Source organism: Dicentrarchus labrax, unplaced genomic scaffold (genome assembly GCF_905237075.1).
Source record: "Dicentrarchus labrax unplaced genomic scaffold, dlabrax2021, whole genome shotgun sequence".
Classification (NCBI taxonomy): domain Eukaryota; kingdom Metazoa; phylum Chordata; class Actinopteri; family Moronidae; genus Dicentrarchus; species Dicentrarchus labrax.
Window position 1 is genome coordinate 18,584,707 of NW_026136722.1, and position 24,726 is coordinate 18,609,432.

The window sequence follows — 24,726 nt, forward strand, 5'->3', positions numbered from 1 at the left end:
ACAGGCGAGTAAACGATTAAGCAGCCTGCAAGAAGCCTATTAAGGATGTATGATGGTTACAATCAATAATACAGAGAACTGTTTCAAAATTCATCAAAAAAGTTTCAGTTCAGTGTTCAGCTGTTCTCTGCTGTTATTGTTATACATTGAATATAATATGAAATATCCATAAAAAATGATGGGAAACACTCACATAGGAGGATACAGGTTCTAATTATAAATGAATAATAAACTATTATGAATTAAGATCATCTACTAAACTGAACACAACTAACTCAACTTTTACATCGGTGTCTCTGGTTTCTCTGGAATCAACAGTTCTTTACTGGAATATTATGAGGAAACTAACTAAAGGGCTGCCATTGTTTCTTTGTGGTCTTTTTAACATTTGCAGAGAGAATCTCTCTGACCGCGTTGGAGCTTTATGAAGAGAGAGGACATTAAAACAATGTGGTCGCACTCCATTTAATATTCCAGCAGAGGGCAGCCACGTCTCCCCGTTCAATGAACCTTAAATGCAACACAACAAGTGCTGTGATATGTTAGGCCAATTATAGTGAGTCGCACAGTCGGAGGGTGGTTCTGGTCCAGAACCTTTTTCATTAGGGTAAACTGATGACCCCCGACTGATGAGCTGCACAATGAACCCAAACAGTGGAGACAATAACTGCAGGAGGTTTGTGTGAAATGATTTTATTATTTTTGTACAATTTTCTGTCTTTATTATGTATTTTCTTTCATCATACATAGTTAACAGGCTTCTTTTTTGGGGGCAAATTCAGTGTTTCCTTCTCCCTGACACTGTTGTATTAACAAGGCTGTTTATCAGAGAGTGGGAGCTCTGTGGATACAGCTTGTGTTCAGGTCTTCACAGTTCAGATCTTAAATAACAATCTAAAAATCTTCACAGAAATTAACTAAATGCTGAGATACAGGCCTACTGTGTATGTTTGTTACATTTTTGTTTCACCCCTTAAAGTCAAGAAGGCCTTGTGACCCCCTCTGAAGCTTTGTCGACCCCTAGCAGGGGTCCTGACCCCCTAGGTTGGACACCACTGCTCTAAAAAGCTCACACAAGGTCAGTATTTGACACTGTGCTTTTTCTTTCCCTTCAAATTTCTCTACGGATCGGCTTAAAATGATTTCTACAGCAAGCAGTGCAGAAAGACCATTCTCAGAGTCACAGTCTGGAGTTCCCGACTAATGAACTTATACGAGAAAACATATATGATGCATCGCTGTAAAAAAAATATATTTTCGTTAATATGCTTCACTCATGCAGAGAAAAATAAAAAGCCTTCCGCAGCAAACATTTCCAGTTCTCTCCTCTCTCTTGTTTTCCATTACGTGGGAGTAAAAGGCAGAGCCATGAATCAAGGCAGAGTGTTTGGAGCTCAGTTAGAGTCGGGCTATTGTCCTCAGGCTCGTAATTCCTCGACTGGAAACCCACAGGCATTAAGCAAGATGACTTCTGTACCAGGGGAGGAACAAAAAGCAAAAGGCCGAGCCATTTAAAGTCTTTTTCTTAGTCAAAGTAAAAATGATTGAGGACCGGGTTGTTTCCCTTGGTAATGGAGTACAGTCCTACACTGACGGCTTCATCCAAATTGGGTTTCTTATAGACGGGCGGCAAGAGACACATTTCACTTGTGCTGGGATTGGACAATAAAACAACAACAGCCGTCTAAATAAAAAAAATACAGCCGCCTATTATTCTCCTCAGGCTTTAAACGTGAAGTATTCCACAGTCTAGTTATTTTACTGGGCTGCACTCATCGTTCCTCTCATCAGAAGTTCCAGTGTGAAAGAGGAGACGTCCGTATGGTCGTAAACTTCAGCTCTAATAAGATAATCATTGATAAGAGAGGTACACTTTAAAGCTTTAAAATGCCTAGAGATAAACCCAAAGTGTCTTTAATGTCTAATGTGTTTCATATCTGAACGATCTCAGAGCAGTGACCCTCACTTCAGTTATAATGAAGCCGTTGGAATGTTTTTAAGTCTCACTAAGCCGTGCAGTCGGGGGGACATCAACTGAACACCAACCTCTTGTACCCTCATGCTGCCTTTAAATACCACTGTGGGGTTCCCAGTCTTTTTAGGAAGTCATACACAACAGCATGTGTTCACAAATGGTCATTTAATTTACCTGTAGGTCTATGTATTGACACATTTAACTCCAGTTTTATTCCTCCTTTTCTTACTGATGCAGGGTTCATAATGAAGTGTCATTGCAGGTAGGTGGTCAGCGTTTATCGGACACGCGCCTCAGCTCACCTTCGTGGCGCGCTTTGATTCTTCTCACCACAGGCGATTTTTCTGCTGCGGACTCAGCAAATCTGTTTTAAATCCATAGCTATCCGATCGGCCTTACTTTTATTTTGTTCGCAGTTATAATAATCTTATTCATAAGAATCAGCAGCACTCAGGTTCTTATTACAGCAATGTGCTCTGACTGCAAGGGATGAAAATGTGTCTAGATCTGTTTTAAAAGATGTAGAAAGTGTTTGCAGGTACAAATAACATCACTGTGCATGTTATTTATCAACCACAACATCAAATATAAATGTGATCATTCGTAGGCTGTATGACTCTAACACTGGGTTTCTCTGAGAATGAGTTATTTCCAGGAGTTTCCATGACTGGAAAACTAGTCTCTATATATACCTTTCAGGACGTGTGAGAACCCAGCAACACTCACACACAAAAATAATGAGAGAAGTCAATGTGAGGGATGTGGTTGAATAACGCTGAGCTACACTGTAGGTATCTATTATCAGCCATTAACTCTTTGTTTTAAGTATGAATCCGCCATACACAGACTGCTACGGACAGAAAGTAACAGAAGTTATTAGAAATCCACAACAGCTAAATTCTGTTATAAAAACACAAACCCATTGTAAGAAAGTATTACCCTGTGCTGAGTGCACTACTGAACGCTCCCATATTAGCCAGTATTTGCGTTTCAGCTGGATTTGCATAAGTCTGTTTTTGAGAATCAATGAAACAAACGAGATCCGGCGTGCTCCGGAGGAAGAGAGGATGGCTCTCATTAATCTGTCCTGCAGTGAGGTTTCCACAGGAGCACCACCATCACTCCCGCTGACAGAAATCACTCTGCATTTGTGTTTATTCTGACGCGGATCATTTCACTGCTTTATCTCTGCAAAAGAAGACGGACTTCCTTCTGTTATTAGCTGCGTAAGCGTGCTTCAACGTGTCAGAACGAGGACCTGAAAGCACATTAACCGCAGCTAAGCACTGGAAATGTCCCTGCACAGCATTTATACTGAAATTAGTTCCACTTTTTTGCCTTTGGGGTGTAAAGAGTGTTTGGCTTAATGTCTTATTAGACCTCTTTAATATTTGGTTTATCTGACACATCCTTACAGCAAAGAGAGAACCAACATCCTATTAAAGACATTTACATACAGAGTAAGACTCTGCTCCCGCACACGGTTTCAGATCTCACCTCTTCCTGCTCTCTCCTCTTCCAGCGCAGCTGAGCATTGGCCGCCGCCATCGCCTCGATCACGAACGTGGTGGTCATGTAGCTGGTGAGAGAAGAGCGAGGAATGAAAGATAGGACGACCAAAAGGGTCGCTATTAATATATTAATGTGTTCTTACATTATCCCAAATGTTTCCAACAATGTTCAAACTCAGAGAAATCTGTCATTTTATTCAGGTAACGGTGCGTTTCACCGGTCGCCTGTCGATGGCGTCATATCCCCTTTGTGCCTGCGTCAGCGTTGTGGTTGTCTGCCAGAAGCTGTCATACATTGACTGTTTATCCAGTCTGAAGCCACATTGTTACCATCCACTGTTTAGATCTTGGTGCTTTTTAACTCTAGATTTGAACCAGATGAAGGATTTTAGTCATCGGACGTCTGGATCTTAAGTTATCAGAGAAACAAGCTGAGCTAACGTTAGCAGCAGCTCGGCTCGCAGCCCCTCCGGGACGTCCTCTGTCTGTCCAACAGCGTGGGAGAAGCAGTGATTGTTAAGGTGGAACTGCTTTATTCAGTGTTTTTAGTGGTTTTAATCAGCGGGTCTGTTTGTTTTGGAGAGGAGGAGACCTCTGTGGACAACTGTCATACAACAACAGAGAGACATCATGTGCAGCTTTCTGTTTGAGCCCAGCACAACATGGAGGAGGAGGAATGTTGGGAATGTGAACTCACCACATTGTGCACAATCTTCTTAGCAAATGTTATCGTAAAGGACCCTGCTTTAATCAGAGATACTGCAAATATAGCTCACAGCCACCAATTCACATGGTTTGTATTGACTTTATAGAAGAGAGCTCTCTGTTAGAGTAAATTATGTTTACTTTGTATCTGTATCTGTAGTCCACAACCCAAAGATATTCAGTTTACGGCCACAGAGGACTTAAGAACTCAGGAAATATTCTCATTAAAGAAGCTGAAATCCGAGGATCTTAGCTCTTAAAATCAAGAAGAGATGTTGTGCAGTTTTACTACTGAAACAGAAAATAAACTGTGAACAGAGAGCAGATATCGGTCGAGATTGGGTCTCATGCAGGAACCACTCGTACGAACAGAGTCGTTATTAAGCGGCTCGTACGACTGATTCAGGAGAACTTGCGGCATTCACCAATTTTTATTTTATTTTGAACTTTCTTTGAACCCAACTGACGAGGTCCAGAGCACCCGCAGGAGTCTACTGATGAGGTTCTCTCCACATTAAGGTTTAAAAGCAGGTCGCTGTTCAGGGGAACAATGACAGTTCTTTCCTCTCTCTCTGTGAAGACTTCCACTCAACCCTCCCCTGTTGCGGTTATCAACCACTTCTTCTTGATTTCTTTAGAAGTACGACCCTCAGGTGACACTGCGTTAACAGCGCTCTCCGCTTTAGCGGGTCCTTTAACTCCACTGCTGACGCCGTTAAAATGATCTGGGAGAGCAGGACTTTAATCTCTGAGCTCGTAAAGTTCTTCTTTTTCATGAATGAACTTCCTCACACAGAAACCTTAAGTCAGGGTTTGAATCTGACATGGCACACTTCTCTACTCGTACAAGAGAAGATATCAGGTCCAATGTCTCTCTGTTGTTGTGTTCTGCTGTGGGAAGAACAAGACTCACCTCATGAACCCTAAGAAGGTGAGGAGTGACAAGCTGACCACCCAACCGGCTGTAGCGAAGGCTTTGGGCATCGTCAGAGCTCCTGTTCCCACGATCAGATTGAACATGTACACCAGCCCCACCTGGAGAAGACACGAGCAACATTATTTCAACATTTATTTTATCCTTAAACACCATTTTCCCCACACGATCAATCCAGTTTCACCCAATATTAATGGTTTCTCGGGCACTACAGTATCAGGTGTTCCTTTAAGATCAGACTACTAGGTGGAGGATTCAAGCATTGTGAAGGAACTGGGCTAACTGGGAAGCCCTAACCCAGATCAGATAGCAGAGTGCTTTAATGATTCAAAGCTTTAGCTTCCTGGAAAAACAGTTGACCAGCAGAATTTAATCTTTGTGGCAAAGTCATGCCGATGTAAGCAAAGTGTGGACTGAAAAGAGTTGTCAAAAGTGAGTGCAGACCATAAAGAGCCCTGGTGTGTGAAAAAAAGAAGAAGACGTGTAAGCATTTCAGCTTCCTCTTTATTTCTGACTGCACTTTCATATACACCAGCCCCACTCACAAAGACATTTGAGAGAACGGCATGTAGTTCAATACAACCCACTACATAAAAGTTAAATCAGCTGCAGGTCAGCAGAGCAGAATACAACCTCTCAACCTGAGCAGCGTTTAAAGATTTATCTGCCCCATTCAGGTGGACTTTGCATTCAGAGCTGCAGCCTAATGGCAACCTGTAGCTTTTAAAAAGGAGGCTGAACATGTGCCTGGCGTTAAATGATCAATAAGTGATCAGGAATCAACCACGTTACTCACAAATGCGGAGTAGGGTTCCCCGGTCTCGTTGATTCCCCCCGCCATGGTTGCTGCAGACGCTCACCTGAAGGAAAAACAAACAAAACAGCTATAACCTTTCCTATTATATAAACTCATGAATATGATCAGAATTAATCAGATTATTGCCAAAACCGGTTGTACAAAGTCTGTACTGTAAGAATAAGAATTCATAATATAAGTAAAGAAGGAAATAAGTGGTTGACAGTTTCCATCTTGTACAGAAAAGGAACTCCAGTTGCATATCTTACAATTATTACTTACTTTAACGTAACAAAATAAAGCCCAGAAGTTAATAACCCGGTTGAGGACATTTCTTTAATCTACTTTTTAATTCGGCACACACATAATTCACTTATCAGGACACATTTCAATACAGATGTGTCTAATTATTACAGATAAGTATAGTGTTATAATATAATGAGAGGGATTAGGGAAGTAACAGCTACTCCTCTTATTTCATTCACAGCCAGTTGTGCAAAGTCTATAATGTGAGAATAAGAATTCATAATATAAGAAAATAAGGAAATAAGTTCCATCTTGCACAGAAAACGAACTCCACTTACATAACCTGCAATTATTACTTATTTCACCAAAACCAAAAAAGACTTACAAATTAAACATTTAATTCAAACCCTTTCTTACACTTTAAGGTGTACTCTTTAATTCGGCACACACAGGATTCACTCATATGCCTGTGTGAGTGTCTGTCACCGGTGAACACAAACGGAAACACCTCTCACCTCTTCCCGGAGCTCCGTGCTAATGTAGCTGCTAGGCTAGCAGGACGCTCCGAGCTGTCAGCGGGACGGCTAACGCTAGCTAGCTGGATGACCGCGGTCTCTCGCTAACATGGGCCGTTCCTCCGTTAGATAGCTGGAGGAGAGTCCGTCTAAAGCCCGGAGGAACACACGTTCCCATGGGCTGTTACACTCATCAGCTAACTGAAGCTGTAAACTGAAGCAAACAGCTGATCTGCTCCCGCATGAACGGACGGCAAGCGAGCTAATGCTAACACTCACTTCCGGTAATGGCCTTCAAAGTAAAACCTCAGATTTGTTTCAAGATATTCTCAGATATTTTAAGATGTTTTATTTATCAGTTCTATGTTGCCCATATTGTATGACATTATGCAGATAATGTGATAATTATATAGTATACAAGACAACAAAGTTATAATAATAATAATAATAATAATAATAATAATAACCTTGGGACTCTAACATCCTCTGTACCTGTAAACCATATATAGATATATATATATATTCCCTACCTCATGTACTTAAAGAAACCTGCATGTAAATATTTATTTCAGCATCCATCCATCAATATTCACATGAAATAATCTGCTCAAAATTCATCCGCTCGTTTGACACAAGCTTCCTGTAATTACTGCGTTCATTATTTGTTATCGTCGTACAGTTTATCAGTGGTTCTGTACTGTTATTGTTATGCTTTGAATATAAAATGAAATAAACTCATAAAATATGTCTTTTAGGGTCAGTTTTTCGTCAGTTTACTCAATAATAGAAGAAAGTTCTTTAAAATGTAATTTAAAATTGAGTTAATTGAAATGAAATGCTATTTTAAGTATGCTGTAAAAGTAAGAAATGCACCTTAGTTGTTGATTGTTTGTATTTTGTTTGATTTTATTCAGGTTTTTTACACTTTTAAAATCAATACAAAACATACAAAGAAAAAAAAGAAAGGAAATAAAACAATAAAACATCACAACCAGTAATAACAACAACAAAAACAATAAATACATGATTTTAATTAAGATGTAAGAGATAAGCTCTTCCTTTATTGGTCAAATTGGCACAGAGAGTAAAGAAAGAGAACAAAATATAATTAAATTATTAGTAGAATATAGTAAATGATGTAAAAAGGCACAAACATTTCTGTCTCTGGTGTTTCCATCAGTGGTTGTCGTATGTGTGAAGCTTTTATTGTGAAGGCAGGGTGCAGCCCTCTTCCTGGTTATTTCCTTCGGGTTGATTCTCATCAGCTGTTTACTCTGTTGGTTGTTGATGAGGGAAACGAGTCACGAGCTCCAATCAAATTAAAGCATGAGAGGGTGTTTTTGTCCTCGTGCAGCACTGCCGCCATTACAGCCTCAGAGCCACGCGACGTGTGTGTGTGTGTGTGTGTGTGTGTGTGTGTGTGTGTATGTGTGTGTGTGTGTGTGTGTGTGTGTGTGTGTGTGTGATTACACTTTGATTAAAATATTTAAATCACGCTGTTCTGATTCAGTTTGTACCCTCAACCTCCAACCAGTCCTTTAACCAGCGCATGTGCAGTCATATGACACCTGGACACGTCATATGACTGCACACCTGTGTGTCTGCTTTCACTGTCACACTCACTTACAGCAGCTTATATTATATAAATATAGTTTTACTTAATATAACTAATAATAAACATTTTTTTTATCAAGTAAACATTTTCACTAAAAGTTGATTTTAAAAAAGGATGTAAATTCAATATATCAGATACTGAGAGGAGGAGGAGGATGTGCAGGTCAATCTGCTGAGGAAGATTAAACAGAAAGAACCAGAACAACCAACTGATGGACTTTATGATGAGATTGTTTCACCAACTGCAGAATTAACTTGTTACAAATGTTTTATTTTCACTTTATTTTTACAAATACTTTACACATTGTGAAAAATAAAAACCTAATTCTATTTTCTTTTCTTTATATCTTGTATTTTTCTATTTTATTTTGTTATTTAATTAGTTCCTTCATTTAAGACAAAGTCACTATTTTTATTGTGTTTGAAGGAATTGTGTCTTATTGTAAGATTTGTTTTGCTAATTAGGGCACAAATTCTTGAATTCAGCTCAATTGGCTAAATATTTCCTCAATACCAGAACATTTGATTATATTTAATAATATGTGTCTGTTCCTGCAGTGTTGGAATAATGAGGAGCAGGTTTCAGTTTAACAGGATCAATTCAGAGACTTTTCTCTTTAAGAAATAAACATCATGAATATAATCATCCTCTTTATCTCTAACTGCTCTGTTCCACTGTCACACTGACCTTCACTGGTAATATCTTCAGTGGGACTTCATCCACAGTGTTAATGTATGGAAACATCCTCTCAGTGAAAGTGTGTGTGAAGGTGTGTATGTGTGTCTTAGTATCAGGATCAGAGAACGACAGCTTTCCTCTGTTCCAGTCCAGATTCACTCTGATCCTCTGGACCTTCTTCTGAACTACAAGATCAGTTGATGGAGCTGGTAGTGACCGTGCTGAGTATTTACCTTCATAGAACCCTATTCTCCATAATCCAGACTGTATGAGTCCCTTCCTCTGGACAGACTCTACTGATACACCCAGTAACCACAATGTACTGTCTCCAACCTCAACCTCCCAGCTGTGAGTCCCTGAGTTAAAGCCCTCAGAGCCCAGAACAGAGCAGAACCGATCAAACCTCTCTGGATTATAAGGAAGCTGCTGTTTCTCTCCTACTCTCACACTGGTCAGATCTTCAGACAGGATGAGTTTTGGATGAGCAGTGTTTGGATCCAGAATCACAGGACTGTAGGAGACCATGTCCTTCATCTTGTTCCAGATGTTGAAGGTCAGGTTGCCCAGGTGTTTGGCCTTGTCTATCAGAGCTCCTGAGGGCAGCTGTGGATCCTCCAGCAGGGGGCGCTGCTGGACTCTTTCCACTGCAGCCTTGTAGTTGTTCAGGAATGAGACGTCTTCAGCTCTCAGCTCCTCCTCTGTGGCTCTGACTGTGTCTGAAAGAGCTGCTATCTCTCTGCTCAGAGTCTCCATCTTCTCCTTCATCATCTGACTCTTCTGCTCCTCTTCCTCCCTCAGTGCAGCCAGCCTGGCCTCCTCTTCCTCTTCTAGAAACTGGTGAAGCTTCTTAAACTGCTCCTTAATCTTCCTCTCTGTGCGTCGGGCCTGGACCTTCATGTGTTCTGCTGTTTGATCAAACTTTACTTTAACTCCTTCACAAACCTTTAACTTCTCCTTTAAGGGCTCCAGAGTTTCCTCAAGTTCCTTCTTGTGTTGTCGAGCAGCTTCATCAATGGGTCTGAATCTGTGGTTGGAGTGTTTTTGTGAATCTCTGCAGACAACACACACTGGCTGCTGATGGTCCAGACAGAAGAGTTTGAGTTTCTCAGAGTGCAGACTGCAGAGAGCCTCTGAAGATCTCTGATCTCTCTCCTGTAAGAACCTCTCACACAGGTTCTTTAAAGCCAGACTTATAGGTGGATTGTCCATTGAAGATCTTCTCTTACAAACTGGACACTCACGTGTTTGTTTCTCTGTCCACCAGCTCTTCAGACAGTCTTTACAGAAGCTGTGGCTGCATAACAGAAGAACAGGATCTCTAAAGACATCATGACAGACCGGACAGCAGAAATCCTCCTCTAATCTGGAAGCCATTTTGTCTCTGAGTGCAGCTGGAAACAGGAAACAGCACGTTAAACAGGAAGTCAGTTGTGTTTCCTCACCCTGCTGTAAAATGTTGCATCAGTTACTTTCACTTTGAGTCTTTGAGTGTTTATTTCAGTCAGCAGCAGGTTGAACTACTTCAGTTTACTTCAGTACTTCGTCCTGTAGCTGTTCTCCCTCAGTTAAAGTCACAGATTTGTAATGAAGGTAAATCTTACCGTCTGTCTCTCCGTCTGTGTGTCTCTCCTCAGTGAGAACTGAACAGGAACAATCTGTTTCCTGGTTGGTCTCAGGTGATGTCATTAAGCGGCGGAGCTTTGTCGTCACACTGCTCTGAGATCAGTCACAAAGAAAAAACGACCACAACAAATTCATTCTCACTGATATTTCTGTTTTACTTTGTTTTAATTATTTGTATTAACATCAAATATATTTTGGAAGTTCTTCTCATACATACCTGGACACAATAATTTAACTTAACTGCTAATTTCTGCTAATGTCATTTATCCACTGTATAATAACACAATGCCATATACTGTCCTATATATTTATCTTTATTTATCTATATTCATCCTCTATATAGTTCTTTACATTTATCTTATTTGATTTTATTTTCCGTGAATTTTATTTTACTTTTATTCTTATCTCTACTTCATAAATTTAGCTAAGAGTTTATTGTTTACTGTTTATTGTTTACTTTCTATATTTAGCTAAGAGTTTATTGTTTATCTTATACTGTATTTTTTATACGTCTTTATTTTCTATTCAAGTGTTTTGTAAGCTGCTGGAAATCCAATTTCCTCGCGGGAGTCATGCCAAAGGGATCAATAAAGAGAAGTCTAAGTCTAACTCTAGTAAGATCATTTACTGGTTTAATAATAATTAAATTCATTATATTTCAGTTATTTTAAAAATATTTAAAAACAGTTTCATATTTTGGGGTATTTTTAAAAAAGAAATCCTCATTTCCTATTGATATTAAAGTATAAAACACAGAAACACAGAGTCCACTGGAGCTTTAACAGTCAGTAGAAGAACATTTTCAGCTTTCTGTAAAAGTATCTTGTGTTATAAAGTCAGCTTAGCTAGCAACACGCTAACAGAGCTAACCAGCCATGAGCAACTCTTGTCAGACTCTAAGTTGGTCTGATATAATCAGGAGTTGGTTCACTCTAAAAAAAATCCTAAATTACATTTTTTTATAAAAAGTGTAAAAAAAGACAAAATTACAGACATTATCTGTAAATTAACAACCCGCCTGTTATTTTATCTGTTATGCCAACAATGACAAACTACAGTTATTTCCCATTTTTTTTTACAGAAAATTACTATAATTACGATATTTGATCATTATTAAATGTTTTGTTCGTTATATAAAGGTTTATTTCCATACTGACAACTAAGATTTTTTTCTGCTATTTTAAGGTTAATCTCATTAGTTATGGTTTAACATTCAAGAGAGAAAGAGGGAGAGACAGAGAGACAGACAGAAAGAGAGGGAGAGACAGCGAGAGACATCAAAGCTCTGTGCGCAGTTTTACAATGAATTAAGATTTTACCCACTGTAATTTGTAAATTAAAAAAAAAAAAGTCCAACATCAAGAAAGCAGTGCAGCAGAAACTTTTTGCTCTATGTGATTTAGTGTGGACTTAACTGTTAAGTGATGCTGCTATTATTTTTTTTTTTATTATTATGAATAATACAAAGGTATTTCCCAATTTTGGGGTCACTAAAATATTTGATTTATGATTTTGATTCTGAAGTCATATTTCTGTGAGTTATCCCGTTGAAATAATTGCTATTGGCTGTCTCACCATGTTGCTTTGAATATGATTGGTCAATGTGGCTGTCATCCAGGAAACCAATGAGCACTGAGCGCGCCTTCATTTGAAAGTACGTCTGTTTGAATGCTGCAGGACTTCAGCGCTACTCTGTCGCTCCACTATAATGAATTACGTGGATCATTATCTGGATTATTTTACATCTGCACGCCAAATTATTATTTGAGTGAATCTGAGTTGTGGGATTTCAACGGAGAACAAAATAACAAAACAAAAACGGGAATATGGACTTCACGTTATAACTGTTAACCTGGGATATCAGGTAAGAAAACATTTCCCTGTTATTTTTCTAAGTTAATAACCTGAGGTAATGTTTGTGTTCAAATCCATAATTTAGACTGGAACGTTGTCATACTGTTGGGTTTGCTAACTGCTGAGTAATTAACTGATGTAACAGTACTAGACAATACTAGAAAAGCATTATATATGCAAGAATAATCCATTTACCATATTCTTCCCTGTGTCCATCTGTACTTCACACAGAACCTATACCTATAGGTGTGCATCACCTGTATAATCATGCGACGGCTGAAGAGCCAGGAGTGACAAGATATCACCGGCTGCTGGGGTGCAGCATTAAACCCAGGGACAGAAGAAGAAGGAGATATACTTTATTGATCCCCTAGGGGAAATTGTTCTTTTCACTCTTTTTTTTTAATACACACACAAACAGGCTGAAATGCACACTTCATGCACTTGTGGTCATGCAAGGGGGAGAGAGATGGTGGAGTGATGGGGCTTCAAACATTACTGGCGCCCCATGAGCAGGTTTTTGGGCTTGCTCAAAGGCACCTCGGCAGTGCACAGGAGGTGAAGCTGACACCTCTCTGGCTACCAGTCCACACTCCATATTTGTGGTCTGTGGGACTTGAACTGGTGACCCTCCAAGCCAGGTCCCTACACACTGAGCTACTGCCGCCCCCCCTAAGTAGGCAAGCAGAGGCAAAACATACAGAGAATGAAACCAAGTTCACATCAGTCATAATAAGAATATTATGTTAGAATGATTGTATGTGTGAGACTGTTGACTCATATTTTGCATGTCTATGTCTCCAACAGTAAACTGGCTAATATTGTTTGTTTGTCTGTGTGTTTTCCCCTCATGATCCAGACATTTTGGAAATGAAAAGTCTCCTGCCACAAGATCTTCAGAGCCAGTGAGTATTCATGTTATCCTGATAAGGACTGTGAATGGATAATGTGCATACTAGTGGCCATATTACTGCCAGTTTGTCAGCACAAAGACAAACAATATTGTACTCATCTATGCTGTGTATGAATCCAGTGGTGCCGAATGGTTAACAATGCTTAAACAACTTCTTTCAAATATGAAAATGTACATAGTGGCTCAAACATGAATCCCATTCCACACATAAACATGAATCCCTGTTTTCTATGACTTTTCCATCATGCTGGCCAGTAGGATTTGTAACACAGTAATGTAAGTTGGCTAGTCATTCCCCAAAGTTATCCAGGAAATAGCTCTGCAGTCCAATGGCCCCTTTAACATCCTTTCTGAGTAAAAGCCTTTAACTATAACGTCTCATCAATTTAAATGAAGTTTGTTTAAAAGAGTAGTTCACTTTAAATTAAAAATCAGTCATTACCTAACCCTTATGCTGAAAGAAGGTCAGGTTATTTTTTTCAATTCACAAAACACTCCTGGAGTTTTATAAAAAGGCCTTCATACTGCTTGTCTATCGTAATCCAAGTGTTCAAAAGTCCAGACATGCCAAATTGACCTGAAAAGTCGTCATTTACACCATGTGTTTAGCAGAAATCTTCACTGTAGCTTCTTAGCTGGGAGCTGTGTTGTTGTACACACTGTTTGATCTGTGGGTGTGGGTTTGCTTCACCACCGTGCAGAGCTCAGAACCTGAGGATTGTTCCCTTGTTTTTTGCATTTAAAACGTAGTCACTATTTTCTGAAGTTGTTTGGGAAAATGTGCTACAACACTGATTTCCTGTGAAACTCCAGCAGTGTTTATTTAAAATGCACTATAAATAAAATCCTACTTTTTACAGTAAAGACCTTTCAGTAATAGTTTCTCTCTCTCTGTGTGTCCCCTCCAGGAGCATCAAAGATCCAGACGATTTCTGGCAATTTGGAGGAGGATTCTGATTTTTCTGCTTTTTCTGCTGTGTTGCACCTCTGTTACAGATTCATTGACCTTTTGTGGTATGTTTTAGTTTTACTTAATAATACACTGTATAGTTAGGATTCTTAATTAAAAGACTGTAATGCTTCTCCACAAATGTTATCAGAACTACCTTATACAGAGCCCCCAAGGGTTAGGAGAATGAAGAGGAAGAAGACCACAACTCCCTCAGCTCAACAGCACAATTTGTTGCTTCCTCCATCCATTTCAAAGGTGAAATCTTGACCTCATTTTGATAGAAATGCTAACAGACACACATGTTACACACATTTAGTTTTTCAGTTCCTCCTGGGGGGCTCTAAAGAACTGTTTGTGAATAATTGGTTGATATTGTAAACTTACATCTGAATACAATAAATAAAAGGACTTTAGAATCAATAGTGGTGATTACTTTATTTGTTGTTAATTTCCCACAACATTTTAATTGAAACAGTGAAAATCTTTAGCTGTATCTATTATGTATTGCTTAAGTATGTTTTCAGTTGAGGATATTTCACAGTAATTTTGAAGATCATATTTTGGTGTCTGATCGTAATAATTTAGCAAAAATCTGTAAAATAATCATATTTTCCTGCAGAACTTTTAGCATTGTCCCTTTATTGAGGTATTTGATCATAATTATTTGGGAAACATCTGTAAAATAACGGTATTTTTCTGTAAACATTTTAATGTAATTTTTGTAAATTTTGCACATTATTTGAATTAGGATATTTTACTGTAATTAATTAGCCGTAGCTGCCAAACATTGACCGTTTTTTTACAGGTTTTTTTCTTACAGTGTTGGTGATAAAAGCTGCCACCACATATGTCACCTTCCTCCTGATCAGCCAGCAATAAAATAAACTGCAATATCCAGTTTCAACCAGTAGAGGGCGGTCACTATGCAGAGAGTCAAATCTGGACCTGAATCAATCAACAACACTAGTAAATACCCAAATACAGAGGTTTTCAGCAGGAAGCGGTTTAATTACACTTTCATATTTTCCAATATTTGCCTCGATATGGAGCCATCAGGATCAATGAATGACATCTCTTAGTCTGTAAGGAACCACCTTCATGAGTTGCACAACCACGTAGCAGAGCTTCAGCCAATCACAGTCCAGTTTGTGGCACAGATATTTAATATATTGTCAGCAGTGTAGGTGGATTATGAAGGGCCTCCATACCCTCCTACACCGGAGCAAGACCCCCCTGAAAGAGGCCCAACTCGACTACAAACAACACGATCATTTTGAACCAGAGCTCTCAGGTGTTGGAGCACGACAACAGTTCATGGGATTATAACAAAGTTTACAAGCATCATGCTGTATTCTGGGATTAGGGGTGGACAACAAAATCTGGCATTTTACCAATTTTTTATGTTTGCTTTGTTCAAGTCTCTTTGTAGGTAACATTACTGTTTAATATGATAGGAAAAGAATAACGTGACTGTTATGTACATTCAGCATTAATGTTAATTAATATTCTGAAATCAGCTACATTACATACAGTCTGAACCCAAACTGAGACGTTCCACCTTAAACATGAGACGTCCACCTTAAATAGAAGAACTTGTCCTCTGACTGACTAAATAACCAAAAGAAAACAAAAACAATCAGAATAATAAACCAGATAGAAAATATCAGATGAGAAAAAAGAAATAAGATTAAATGACACAATAAAATAGAAATATACAAGATATAAAGAAAATAAAATAGAATTAGGTTTTTATTGTTGTCCCAGTGTTGGAAATGAAGCAGCTGTTTAGTTTTTCATTGTTTTAATAAAACACATTATATATTATATATCGGCCGATATATATTTAAAAAAAGAAATTCCAGAAACGCGTAACAAAACATAAACAGATTTCCCTAACATTAATTATTTGTAGTTATTTATGAGTCCTCACTAAAATAATAATTAAAACAAGTGAAGATCTAGAAATTATTTTAAATTTACATACATTTTCACATCTGTGCATCAGCAAAAGTGTCTGAAGCAGCATTTTACATGAAGTAGGTTTACTCACTGTTTAGTTTGCTAAGTTTAGTCTCTTTCTTGGCAAAGTCATTTTGACTAATGAATGTTATAAGGAGGAATAGAGCGGGAGAGAGAGAGAGCGCATAAGCGAGCGCGGCGGTGAACGGCAGCAGAGCAGAGAAGTAAGTTATCAGGTCTAGCAGTAAATGTACAGTGTGAGTTACAGTTGTCGGTGGATAAAGTTAAATACAGCATTGTGCTAGGTTCAATACTCTGTCTTCTCTGTAATTGCAACTAACTAACGTACTAGCTAAATCCGTTTCACTCTCGGCTTACACATAACAGCAGCAAAACTGGACATGGTAGTCATGAATTTTGTCATGCTTATTGAGTTTAGAGAAGTGATGGGGATGTTCTTTTAATTGTTATTCAAGCAATGTATGTCTCGTGACAGTTGCCAACATACCATGAACACACTTCACCGATGATCTCAGTCATGGATAACTCGTTCGCTCTGCCCAACTCTGGCTGGATCAGCAGGTTGTAAGGTTTGTTGCGTTCTAAACACGAGTGTTGCCAACAGGGATGTTGTGCCCTCTGGTGGACAAACTATGCAACACCAACACTCATAACATGGTTGAAGGGTGTTTCGTCCGTTTTTATTTTATTTTTTAAAATATAAATTTATCGGCCATTATAAATGCAGATACCGATAGTTTGGAAAATGCCTAATATCGTCCCGCTGATAAATCGGTTGGGCTCTAATTGCTAATTATTCATCTTAAACATACAAATTCTTAAATTTTGCTCAATTGGCAGATGTTTTGCTCAATACCTGAATATTTGATTATATTATACGTTAAAATAAAACAATAAAACATCACAACCAGTAATAACAACAACAAAAACAATAAATACATGATTTTAATTAAGATGTAAGAGATAAGCTCTTCCTTTATTGGTCAAATTGGCACAGAGAGTAAAGAAAGAGAACAAAATCTAATTAAATTATTAGTAGAATATAGTAAATGATGTAAAAAGGCACAAACATTTCTGTCTCTGGTGTTTCCATCAGTGGTTGTCGTATGTGTGAAGCTTTTATTGTGAAGGCAGGGTGCAGCCCTCTTCCTGGTTATTTCCTTCGGGTTGATTCTCATCAGCTGTTTACTCTGTTGGTTGTTGATGAGGGAAACGAGTCACGAGCTCCAATCAAATTAAAGCATGAGAGGGTGTTTTTGTCCTCGTGCAGCACTGCCGCCATTACAGCCTCAGAGCCACGCGACGTGTGTGTGTGTGTGTGTGTGTGTGTGTGTGTGTGTGTTTTCACTTTGATTAAAATATTTAAATCACGCTGTTCTGATTCAGTTTGTACCCTCAACCTCCAACCAGTCCTTTAACCAGCGCATGTGCAGTTATATGACACCTGGACACGTCATATGACTGCACACCTGTGTGTCTGCTTTCACTGTCACACTCACTTACAGCAGCTTATATTATATAAATATATATATTTATTTAATATAACTTATAATAAACTCTTTATCAAATAAACATTTTCACTAAAAATCCGATAAAAAAAAGGATGTAAATTCAATATATCAGATACTGAGAGGAGGAGGAGGAGGATGTGCAGGTGAATCTGCTGAGGAAGATTAAACAGAAAGAACCAGAACAACCAACTGATGGACTTTATGATGAGATTGTTTCACCAACTGCAGAATTAACTTGTTACAAATGTTTTATTTTCACTTTATTTTTACAAATACTTTACACATTGTGAAAAATAAAAACCTAATTCTATTTTCTTTTCTTTATATCTTGTATTTTTCTATTTTATTTTGTTATTTAATTAGTTCCTTCATTTAAGACAAAGTCACTATTTTTATTGTGTTTGAAGGAATTGTGTCTTATTGTAAGATTTGTTTTGCTAATTAGGGCACAAATTCTTGAATTCAGCTCAATTGCCTAATAATTTGCTTAATACCTGAACATTTGATTATATTTAATAATATGTGTCTGTTCCTGCAGTGTTGGAATAATGAGGAGCAGGTTTCAGTTTAACAGGTTCAATTCAGAGACTTTTATCTTTAAGAAATAAACATCATGAATATAATCATCCTCTTTATCTCTAACTGCTCTGTTACACTGTCACACTGACCTTCACTGGTAATATCTTCACTGGGACTTTATCCCCAGTGTAAATGTATGGAAACATCCTCTCAGTGAAAGTGTGTGTGAAGGTGTGTATGTGTGTGTTAGTATCAGGATCAGAGAACGACAGCTTTCCTCTGTTCCAGTCCAGATTCACTCTGATCCTCTGGACCTTCTTCTGAACTACAAGATCAGTTGATGGAGCTGGTAGTGAGCGCACTGAGTATTTACCTTCATAGAACCGTATTCTCCATAATCCAGACAGTATGTTTCCCTTCCTCTGGACAGACTCTGCTAACACACCCAGAAACCAGTGTGTACTGTCTCCAACCTCGACATCCCAGCTGTGAGTCCCTGAGTTAAAGCCCTCAGAGCCCAGAACAGAGCAGTACTGATCAAACCTCTCTGGATTATCAGGAAGCTGCTGTTTCTCTCCTCCTCTCACACTGGTCAGATCTTCAGACAGGATGAGTTTTGGATGAGCAGTGTTTGGATCCAGAATCACAGGGCTGTAGGAGACCATGTCCTTCATCTTGTTCCAGATGTTGAAGGTCAGGTTGCCCAGGTGTTTGGCCTCGTCTATCAGAGCTCCTGAGGGCAGCTGTGGATCCTCCAGCAGGGGGCGCTGCTGGACTCTTTCCACTGCAGCCTTGTAGTTGTTCAGGAATGAGACGTCTTCAGCTCTCAGCTCCTCCTCTGTGGCTCTGACTGTGTCTGAAAGAGCTGCTATCTCTCTGCTCAGAGCCTCCATCTTCTCCTTCATCATCTGACTCTTCTGCTCCTCTTCCTCCCTCAGTGCAGCCAGCCTGGCCTCCTCTTCCTCTTCTAGAAACTGGTGAATCTTCTTAAACTGCTCCTTAATCTTCCTCTCTGTGCGTCGGGCCTGGACCTTCATGTGTTCTGCTGTTTGATCAAACTTCACTTTAACTCCTTCACAAACCTTTAACTTCTCCTTTAAGGGCTCCAGAGTTTCCTGAAGTTTCTTCTTGTGTTGTCGTGCAACTTCATCGATGGGTCTGAATCTGTGGTTGGAGTGTTTTTCTGAATCTCTGCAGACGAGACACACTGGCTGCTGATGGTCCAGACAGAAGAGTTTGAGTTTCTCAGAGTGCAGACTGCAGAGAGCCTCTGAAGATCTCTGATCTCTCTCCTGTAAGAACCTCTCACACAGGTTCTTTAAAGTCAGACTTATAGGTGGTTCTTCCCTCGAAGATCTTCTTTTACAAACTGGACACTCACGTGTTTGTTTCTCTGTCCACCAGCTCTTCAGACAGTCTTTACAGAAGCTGTGGCTGCATAACAGAACAACAGGATCTCTAAAGACATCATGACAGACCGGACAGTAGAGATCCTCCTCTAATCTGGAAGCCATTTTGTCTCAGAGTGCAGCTGGAAACAACAAACAGCACGTTAAACATGAACTCAGTTGTGTTTCCTCACCCTGCTGTAAAATGTTGCATCAGTTACTTTCACTTTGAGTCTTTGAGTGTTTATTTCAGTCAGCAGCAGGTTGAACTACTTCAGTTTACTTCAGTACTTCGTCCTGTAACTGTTCTCCCTCAGTTAAAGTCACAGATTTGTAATGAAGGTAAATCTTACCGTCTGTCTCTCCGTCTGTGTGTCTCTCCTCAGTGACAACTGAACAGGAACAATCTGTTTCCTGGTTGGTCTCAGGTGATGTCATTAAGGGGCGGAGCTTTGTCAACTCACTGCTCTGAGATCAGTCACAAAGAAAAAACGACCACAACAAATTCATTCTCACTGATATTTCTGTTTTACTTTGTTTTAAATTATGTTAAAGAGAAAATATTAGAAAATCAAAAACAATCAGTCCATTTATATATAGTCCAGTTATATTTCACTAATATATTTTGGAAGTTCTTCTCATACATACCTGGACACTCTACTCCTTTTTTGTGCAATAACTTAATCCACTGAGTGCAATAATTTAACTTAACTGCTAAGTTCTGCTAATGTCATTTATCCACTGTATAATAACACAATGCCATATACTGTCCTATATATTTATCTTTATTTATCTATATTCATCCTCTATATAGTTCTTTACATTTATCTTATTTGATTTTATTTTCCTTGAATTTTATTTTACTTTTATTCTTATCTCTACTTCATAAATTTAGCTAAGAGTTTATTGTTTACTGTTTATTGTTTACTTTCTATATTTAGCTAAGAGTTTATTGTTTATCTTATACTGTATTTTTTATATGTCTTTATTTTCTATACAAGTGTTTTGTAAGCTGATGGAAATCCAGTTTCCTCGCGGGAGTCATGCCAAAGGGATCAATAAAGAGAAGTCTAAGTCTAAGTCTAGTAAGATCATTTACTGGTTTAATAATAATTAAATTCATTATATTTCAGTTATTTTAAAAATATTTAAAAACAGTTTCATATTTTGGGGTATTTAAAAAAAAGAAATCCTCATTTCCTATTGATATTAAAGTATAAAACACAGAAACACAGAGTCCACTGGAGCTTTAACAGTCAGTAGAAGAACATTTTCAGCTTTCTGTAAAAGTTTCTTGTGTTATAAAGTCAGCTAAGCTAGCAACACGCTAACAGAGCTAACCAGCCATGAGCAACTCTTGTCAGACTCTAAGTTGGTCTGATATAATCAGGAGTTGGTTCACTATAAAAAAAAATTCCTAATTTTACAGTAAATTACTCTAAATGTTTACAGTAGTTTTTCCGTTTTTTTTAAAAAAAGTGTAAAAAAAACAGTAAAATTACAGACATTATCTGTAAATTAACAACCCGCCTGTTATTTTATCTGTTATGCCAACAATGACAAACTACAGTTATTTCCCATTTTTTTTTACAGAAAAGTACTATAATTACGATATTTGACCATTATTAAATGTTTTGTTCGTTATATAAAGGTTTATTTCCATACTGACAACTAAGATTTTTTTCTGCAATTTTAAGGTTAATCTCATTAGTTGTGGTTTAACATTCAAGAGAGAAAGAGGGAGAGACAGAGAGACAGACAGAAAGAGATGGAGAGACAGAGAGAGACATCAAAGCTCTGTGCGCAGTTTTACAATGAATTAAGATTTTACCCACTGTAATTTGTATATTAAAAATATATAAAAATCCAACATCAAGAAAGCAGTGCAGCAGAAACTTTTTGCTCTATGTGATTTAGTGTGGACTTAACTGTTAAGTGATGCTGCTATTATTATTTTTTTAATTTATTATTATTATTATTATGAATAATACAAAGGTATTTCCCAATTTTGGGGTCACTAAAATATTTGATTTATGATTTTGATTCTGAAGTCATATTTCTGTGAGTTATCCCGTTGAAACAATTGCTATTGGCTGTCTCACCATGTTGCTTTGAATATGATTGGTCAATGTGGCTGTCATCCAGGAAACCAATGAGCACTGAGCGCGCCTTCATTTGAAAGTACGTCTGTTTGAATGCTGCAGGACTTCAGCGCTACTCTGTCGCTCCACTATAATGAATTACGTGGATCATTATCTGGATTATTTTACATCTGCACGCCAAATTATTATTTGAGTGAATCTGAGTTGTGGGATTTCAACGGAGAACAAAACAACAAAACAAAAACGGGAATATGGACTTCACGTTATAACTGTTATCCTGGGATATCAGGTACGAAAACATTTCCCTGTTATTTTTCTAAGTTAATAACCTGAGGTAATGTTTGTGTTCAAATCCATAATTTAGACTGGAACGTTGTCATACTGTTGGGTTTGCTAACTGCTGAGTAATTAACTGATGTAACAGTACTAGACAATACTAGAAAAGCATTATATATGCAAGAATAATCCATTTACCATATTCTTCCCTGTGTCCATCTGTACTTCACACAGAACCTATACCTATAGGTGTGCATCACCTGTATGATCATGCGACGGCTGAAGAACCAGGAGTGACAAGATATCAAGATATCACCGGCTGCTGGGGTGCAGCATTAAACCCAGGGACAGAAGAAGAAGGAGATATACTTTATTGATCCCCTAGGGGAAATTGTTCTTTTCACTCTTTTTTTTATACACACACACACAGGCTGAAATGCACACTTCATGCAAGGGGGAGAGAGATGGTGGAGTGATGGGGCTTCAAACATTACTGGCACCCCATGAGCAGGTTTTTGGGCTTGCTCAAACGCACCTCGGCAGTGCACAGGAGGTGAAGCTGACACCTCTCTGGCTACCAGTCCAAACTCCATATTTGTGGTCTGTGGGACTTGAACTGGTGACCCTCCAGTTCCCAAGCCAGGTCCCTACACACTGAGCTACTGCCGCCCCCCCTAAGTAGGCAAGCAGAGGCAAAACATACAGAGAATGAAACCAAGTTCACATCAGTCATAACAAGAATATTATGTTAGAATGATTGTATGTGTGAGACTGTTGACTCATATTTTGCATGTCTATGTCTCCAACAGTAAACTGGCTAATATTGTTTGTTTGTGTGTTTTCCCCTCATGATCCAGACATTTTGGAAATGAAAAGTCTCCTGCCACAAGATCTTCAGAGCCAGTGAGTATTCATGTTATCCTGATAAGGACTGTGAATGGATAATGTGCATACTAGTGGCCATATTACTGCCAGTTTGTCAGCACAAAGACAAACAATATTGTACTCATCTATGCTGTGTATGAATCCAGTGGTGCCGAATGGTTAACAATGGTTAAACAACTTCTTTCAAATATGAAAATGTACATAGTGGCTCAAACATGAATCCCATTCCACACATAAACATGAATCCCTGTTTTCTATGACTTTTCCATCATGCTGGCCAGTAGTCTTTGTAACACAGTAATGTAAGTTGGCTAGTCATTCCCCAAAGTTATCCAGGAAATAGCTCTGCAGTCCAATGGCCACTTTAACATCCTTTCTGAGTAAAAGCCTTTAACTATAACATCTCATCAATTTAAATGAAGTTTGTTTAAAAGAGTAGTTCACTTTAAATTAAAAATCAGTCATTACCTAACCCTTATGCTGAAAGAAGGTCAGGTTATTTTTTTCAATTCACAAAACACTCCTGGAGTTTTATAAAAAGGCCTTCATACTGCTTGTCTATCATAATCCAAGTGTTCAAAAGTCCAGACATGCCAAATTGACCTGAAAAGTCGTCATTTACACCATGTGTTTAGCAGAAATCTTCACTGTAGCTTCTTAGCTGGGAGCTGCGTTGTTGTACACACTGTTTGATCTGTGGGTGTGGGTTTGCTTCACCACCGTGCAGAGCTCAGAACCTGAGGATTCTTCAGTTGTTTTTTGCATTTAAAACGTAGTCACTATTTTCTGCAGTTGTTTGGGAAAATGTGCTACAACACTGATTTCCTGTGAAACTCCAGCAGTGTTTATTTAAAATGCACTATAAATAAAATCCTACTTTTTACAGTAAAGACCTTTCAGTAATAGTTTCTCTCTCTCTCTGTGTGTCCCCTCCAGGAGCATCAAAGATCCAGACGATTTCTGGCAATTTGGAGGAGGATTCTGATTTTTCTGCTTTTTCTGCTGTGTTGCACCTCTGTTACAGATTCATTGACCTTTTGTGGTATGTTTTAGTTTTACTTAATAATACACTGTATAGTTAGGATTCTTAATTAAAAGACTGTAATGCTTCTCCACAAATGTTATCAGAACTACCTTATACAGAGCCCCCAAGGGTTAGGAGAATGAAGAGGAAGAAGACCACAACTCCCTCAGCTCAACAGCACAATTTGTTGCTTCCTCCATCCATTTCAAAGGTGAAATCTTGACCTCATTTTGATAGAAATGCATACAGACACACATGTTACACACATTCAGTTTTTCAGTTCCTCCTGGGGGGCTCTAAAGAACTGTTTGTGAATAATTGGTTGATATTGTAAACTGACATCTGAATACAATAAATAAAAGGACTTTAGAACCAATAGTGGTGATTACTTTATTTGTTGTTCATTTCCCACAACATTTTAATTGAAACAGTGAAAATCTTTAGCTGTATCTATTATGTATTGCTTAAGTATGTTTTCAGTTGAGGATATTTCACAGTAATTTTGAAGATCAAATTTTGGTGTCTGATCGTAATAATTTAGCAAAAATCTGTAAAATAATCATATTTTCCTGCAGAACTTTTAGCATTGTCCCTTTATTGAGGTATTTGATCATAATTATTTGGGAAACATCTGTAAAATAACGGTATTTTTCTGTAAACATTTTAATGTAATTTTTTGTAAATTTTGCACATTATTTGAATTAGGATATTTTACGGTAATTAA

General features: G+C 38.3%; 3 protein-coding genes and 1 long non-coding RNA gene across 21 annotated transcripts in view; 1 reads left to right on the forward strand and 3 right to left on the reverse strand.

Moving 5' to 3' along the window:
- The window catches only part of tmem104 (transmembrane protein 104), a 64,728-nt gene extending 57,761 nt beyond the window's left edge, over positions 1–6,967 (reverse strand). The window contains exons 1-4 of one of the 2 annotated variants that reach the window (XM_051388597.1): positions 6,683–6,967; positions 5,922–5,985; positions 5,105–5,226; positions 3,473–3,554 (exon numbers count right to left, since the gene is read on the reverse strand). In XM_051388597.1, coding sequence (XP_051244557.1) covers positions 3,473–3,554; positions 5,105–5,226; positions 5,922–5,966 — 249 coding nt within the window. In that variant the 5' untranslated portion in view covers positions 5,967–5,985; positions 6,683–6,967. Of the gene's footprint in view, positions 1–3,472; positions 3,555–5,104; positions 5,227–5,921; positions 5,986–6,584; positions 6,609–6,682 lie in introns of those variants that run through there. The other variant, XM_051388598.1, reaches the window with a different exon arrangement.
- A 739-nt stretch (positions 6,968–7,706) lies between these two features.
- Positions 7,707–24,726, reverse strand: part of LOC127356633 (nuclear factor 7, brain-like) — a 33,226-nt gene continuing 16,206 nt past the window's right edge. For 2 of the 16 annotated variants that reach the window (XR_007882016.1, XR_007882014.1), the window contains exon 3: positions 18,032–18,367. Coding sequence is in view for 13 of the 16 variants with exons in the window: in XM_051388581.1 (XP_051244541.1) it covers positions 8,955–10,366; positions 20,069–20,153 (1,497 nt within the window). In the remaining 3 variants the exon portion in view is untranslated. The other 14 variants (XM_051388574.1, XM_051388573.1, XM_051388575.1 and 11 more) reach the window with 14 other exon arrangements.
- LOC127356704 (uncharacterized) lies at positions 9,395–19,216 on the forward strand. Its single transcript, XR_007882040.1, has 2 exons — positions 9,395–9,528; positions 19,021–19,216. It is a non-coding gene; the product is annotated as an uncharacterized LOC127356704 (long non-coding RNA).
- LOC127356639 (nuclear factor 7, brain-like) overlaps positions 15,305–24,726 on the reverse strand; it is a 32,167-nt gene continuing 22,745 nt past the window's right edge. Inside the window, exon 3 of one of the 2 annotated variants that reach the window (XR_007882024.1) lies at positions 15,305–18,302. The gene's annotated coding sequence lies outside the window, so the exon portion shown is untranslated. The remainder of the gene's footprint in view (positions 18,303–24,726) is intronic. The other variant, XR_007882025.1, reaches the window with a different exon arrangement.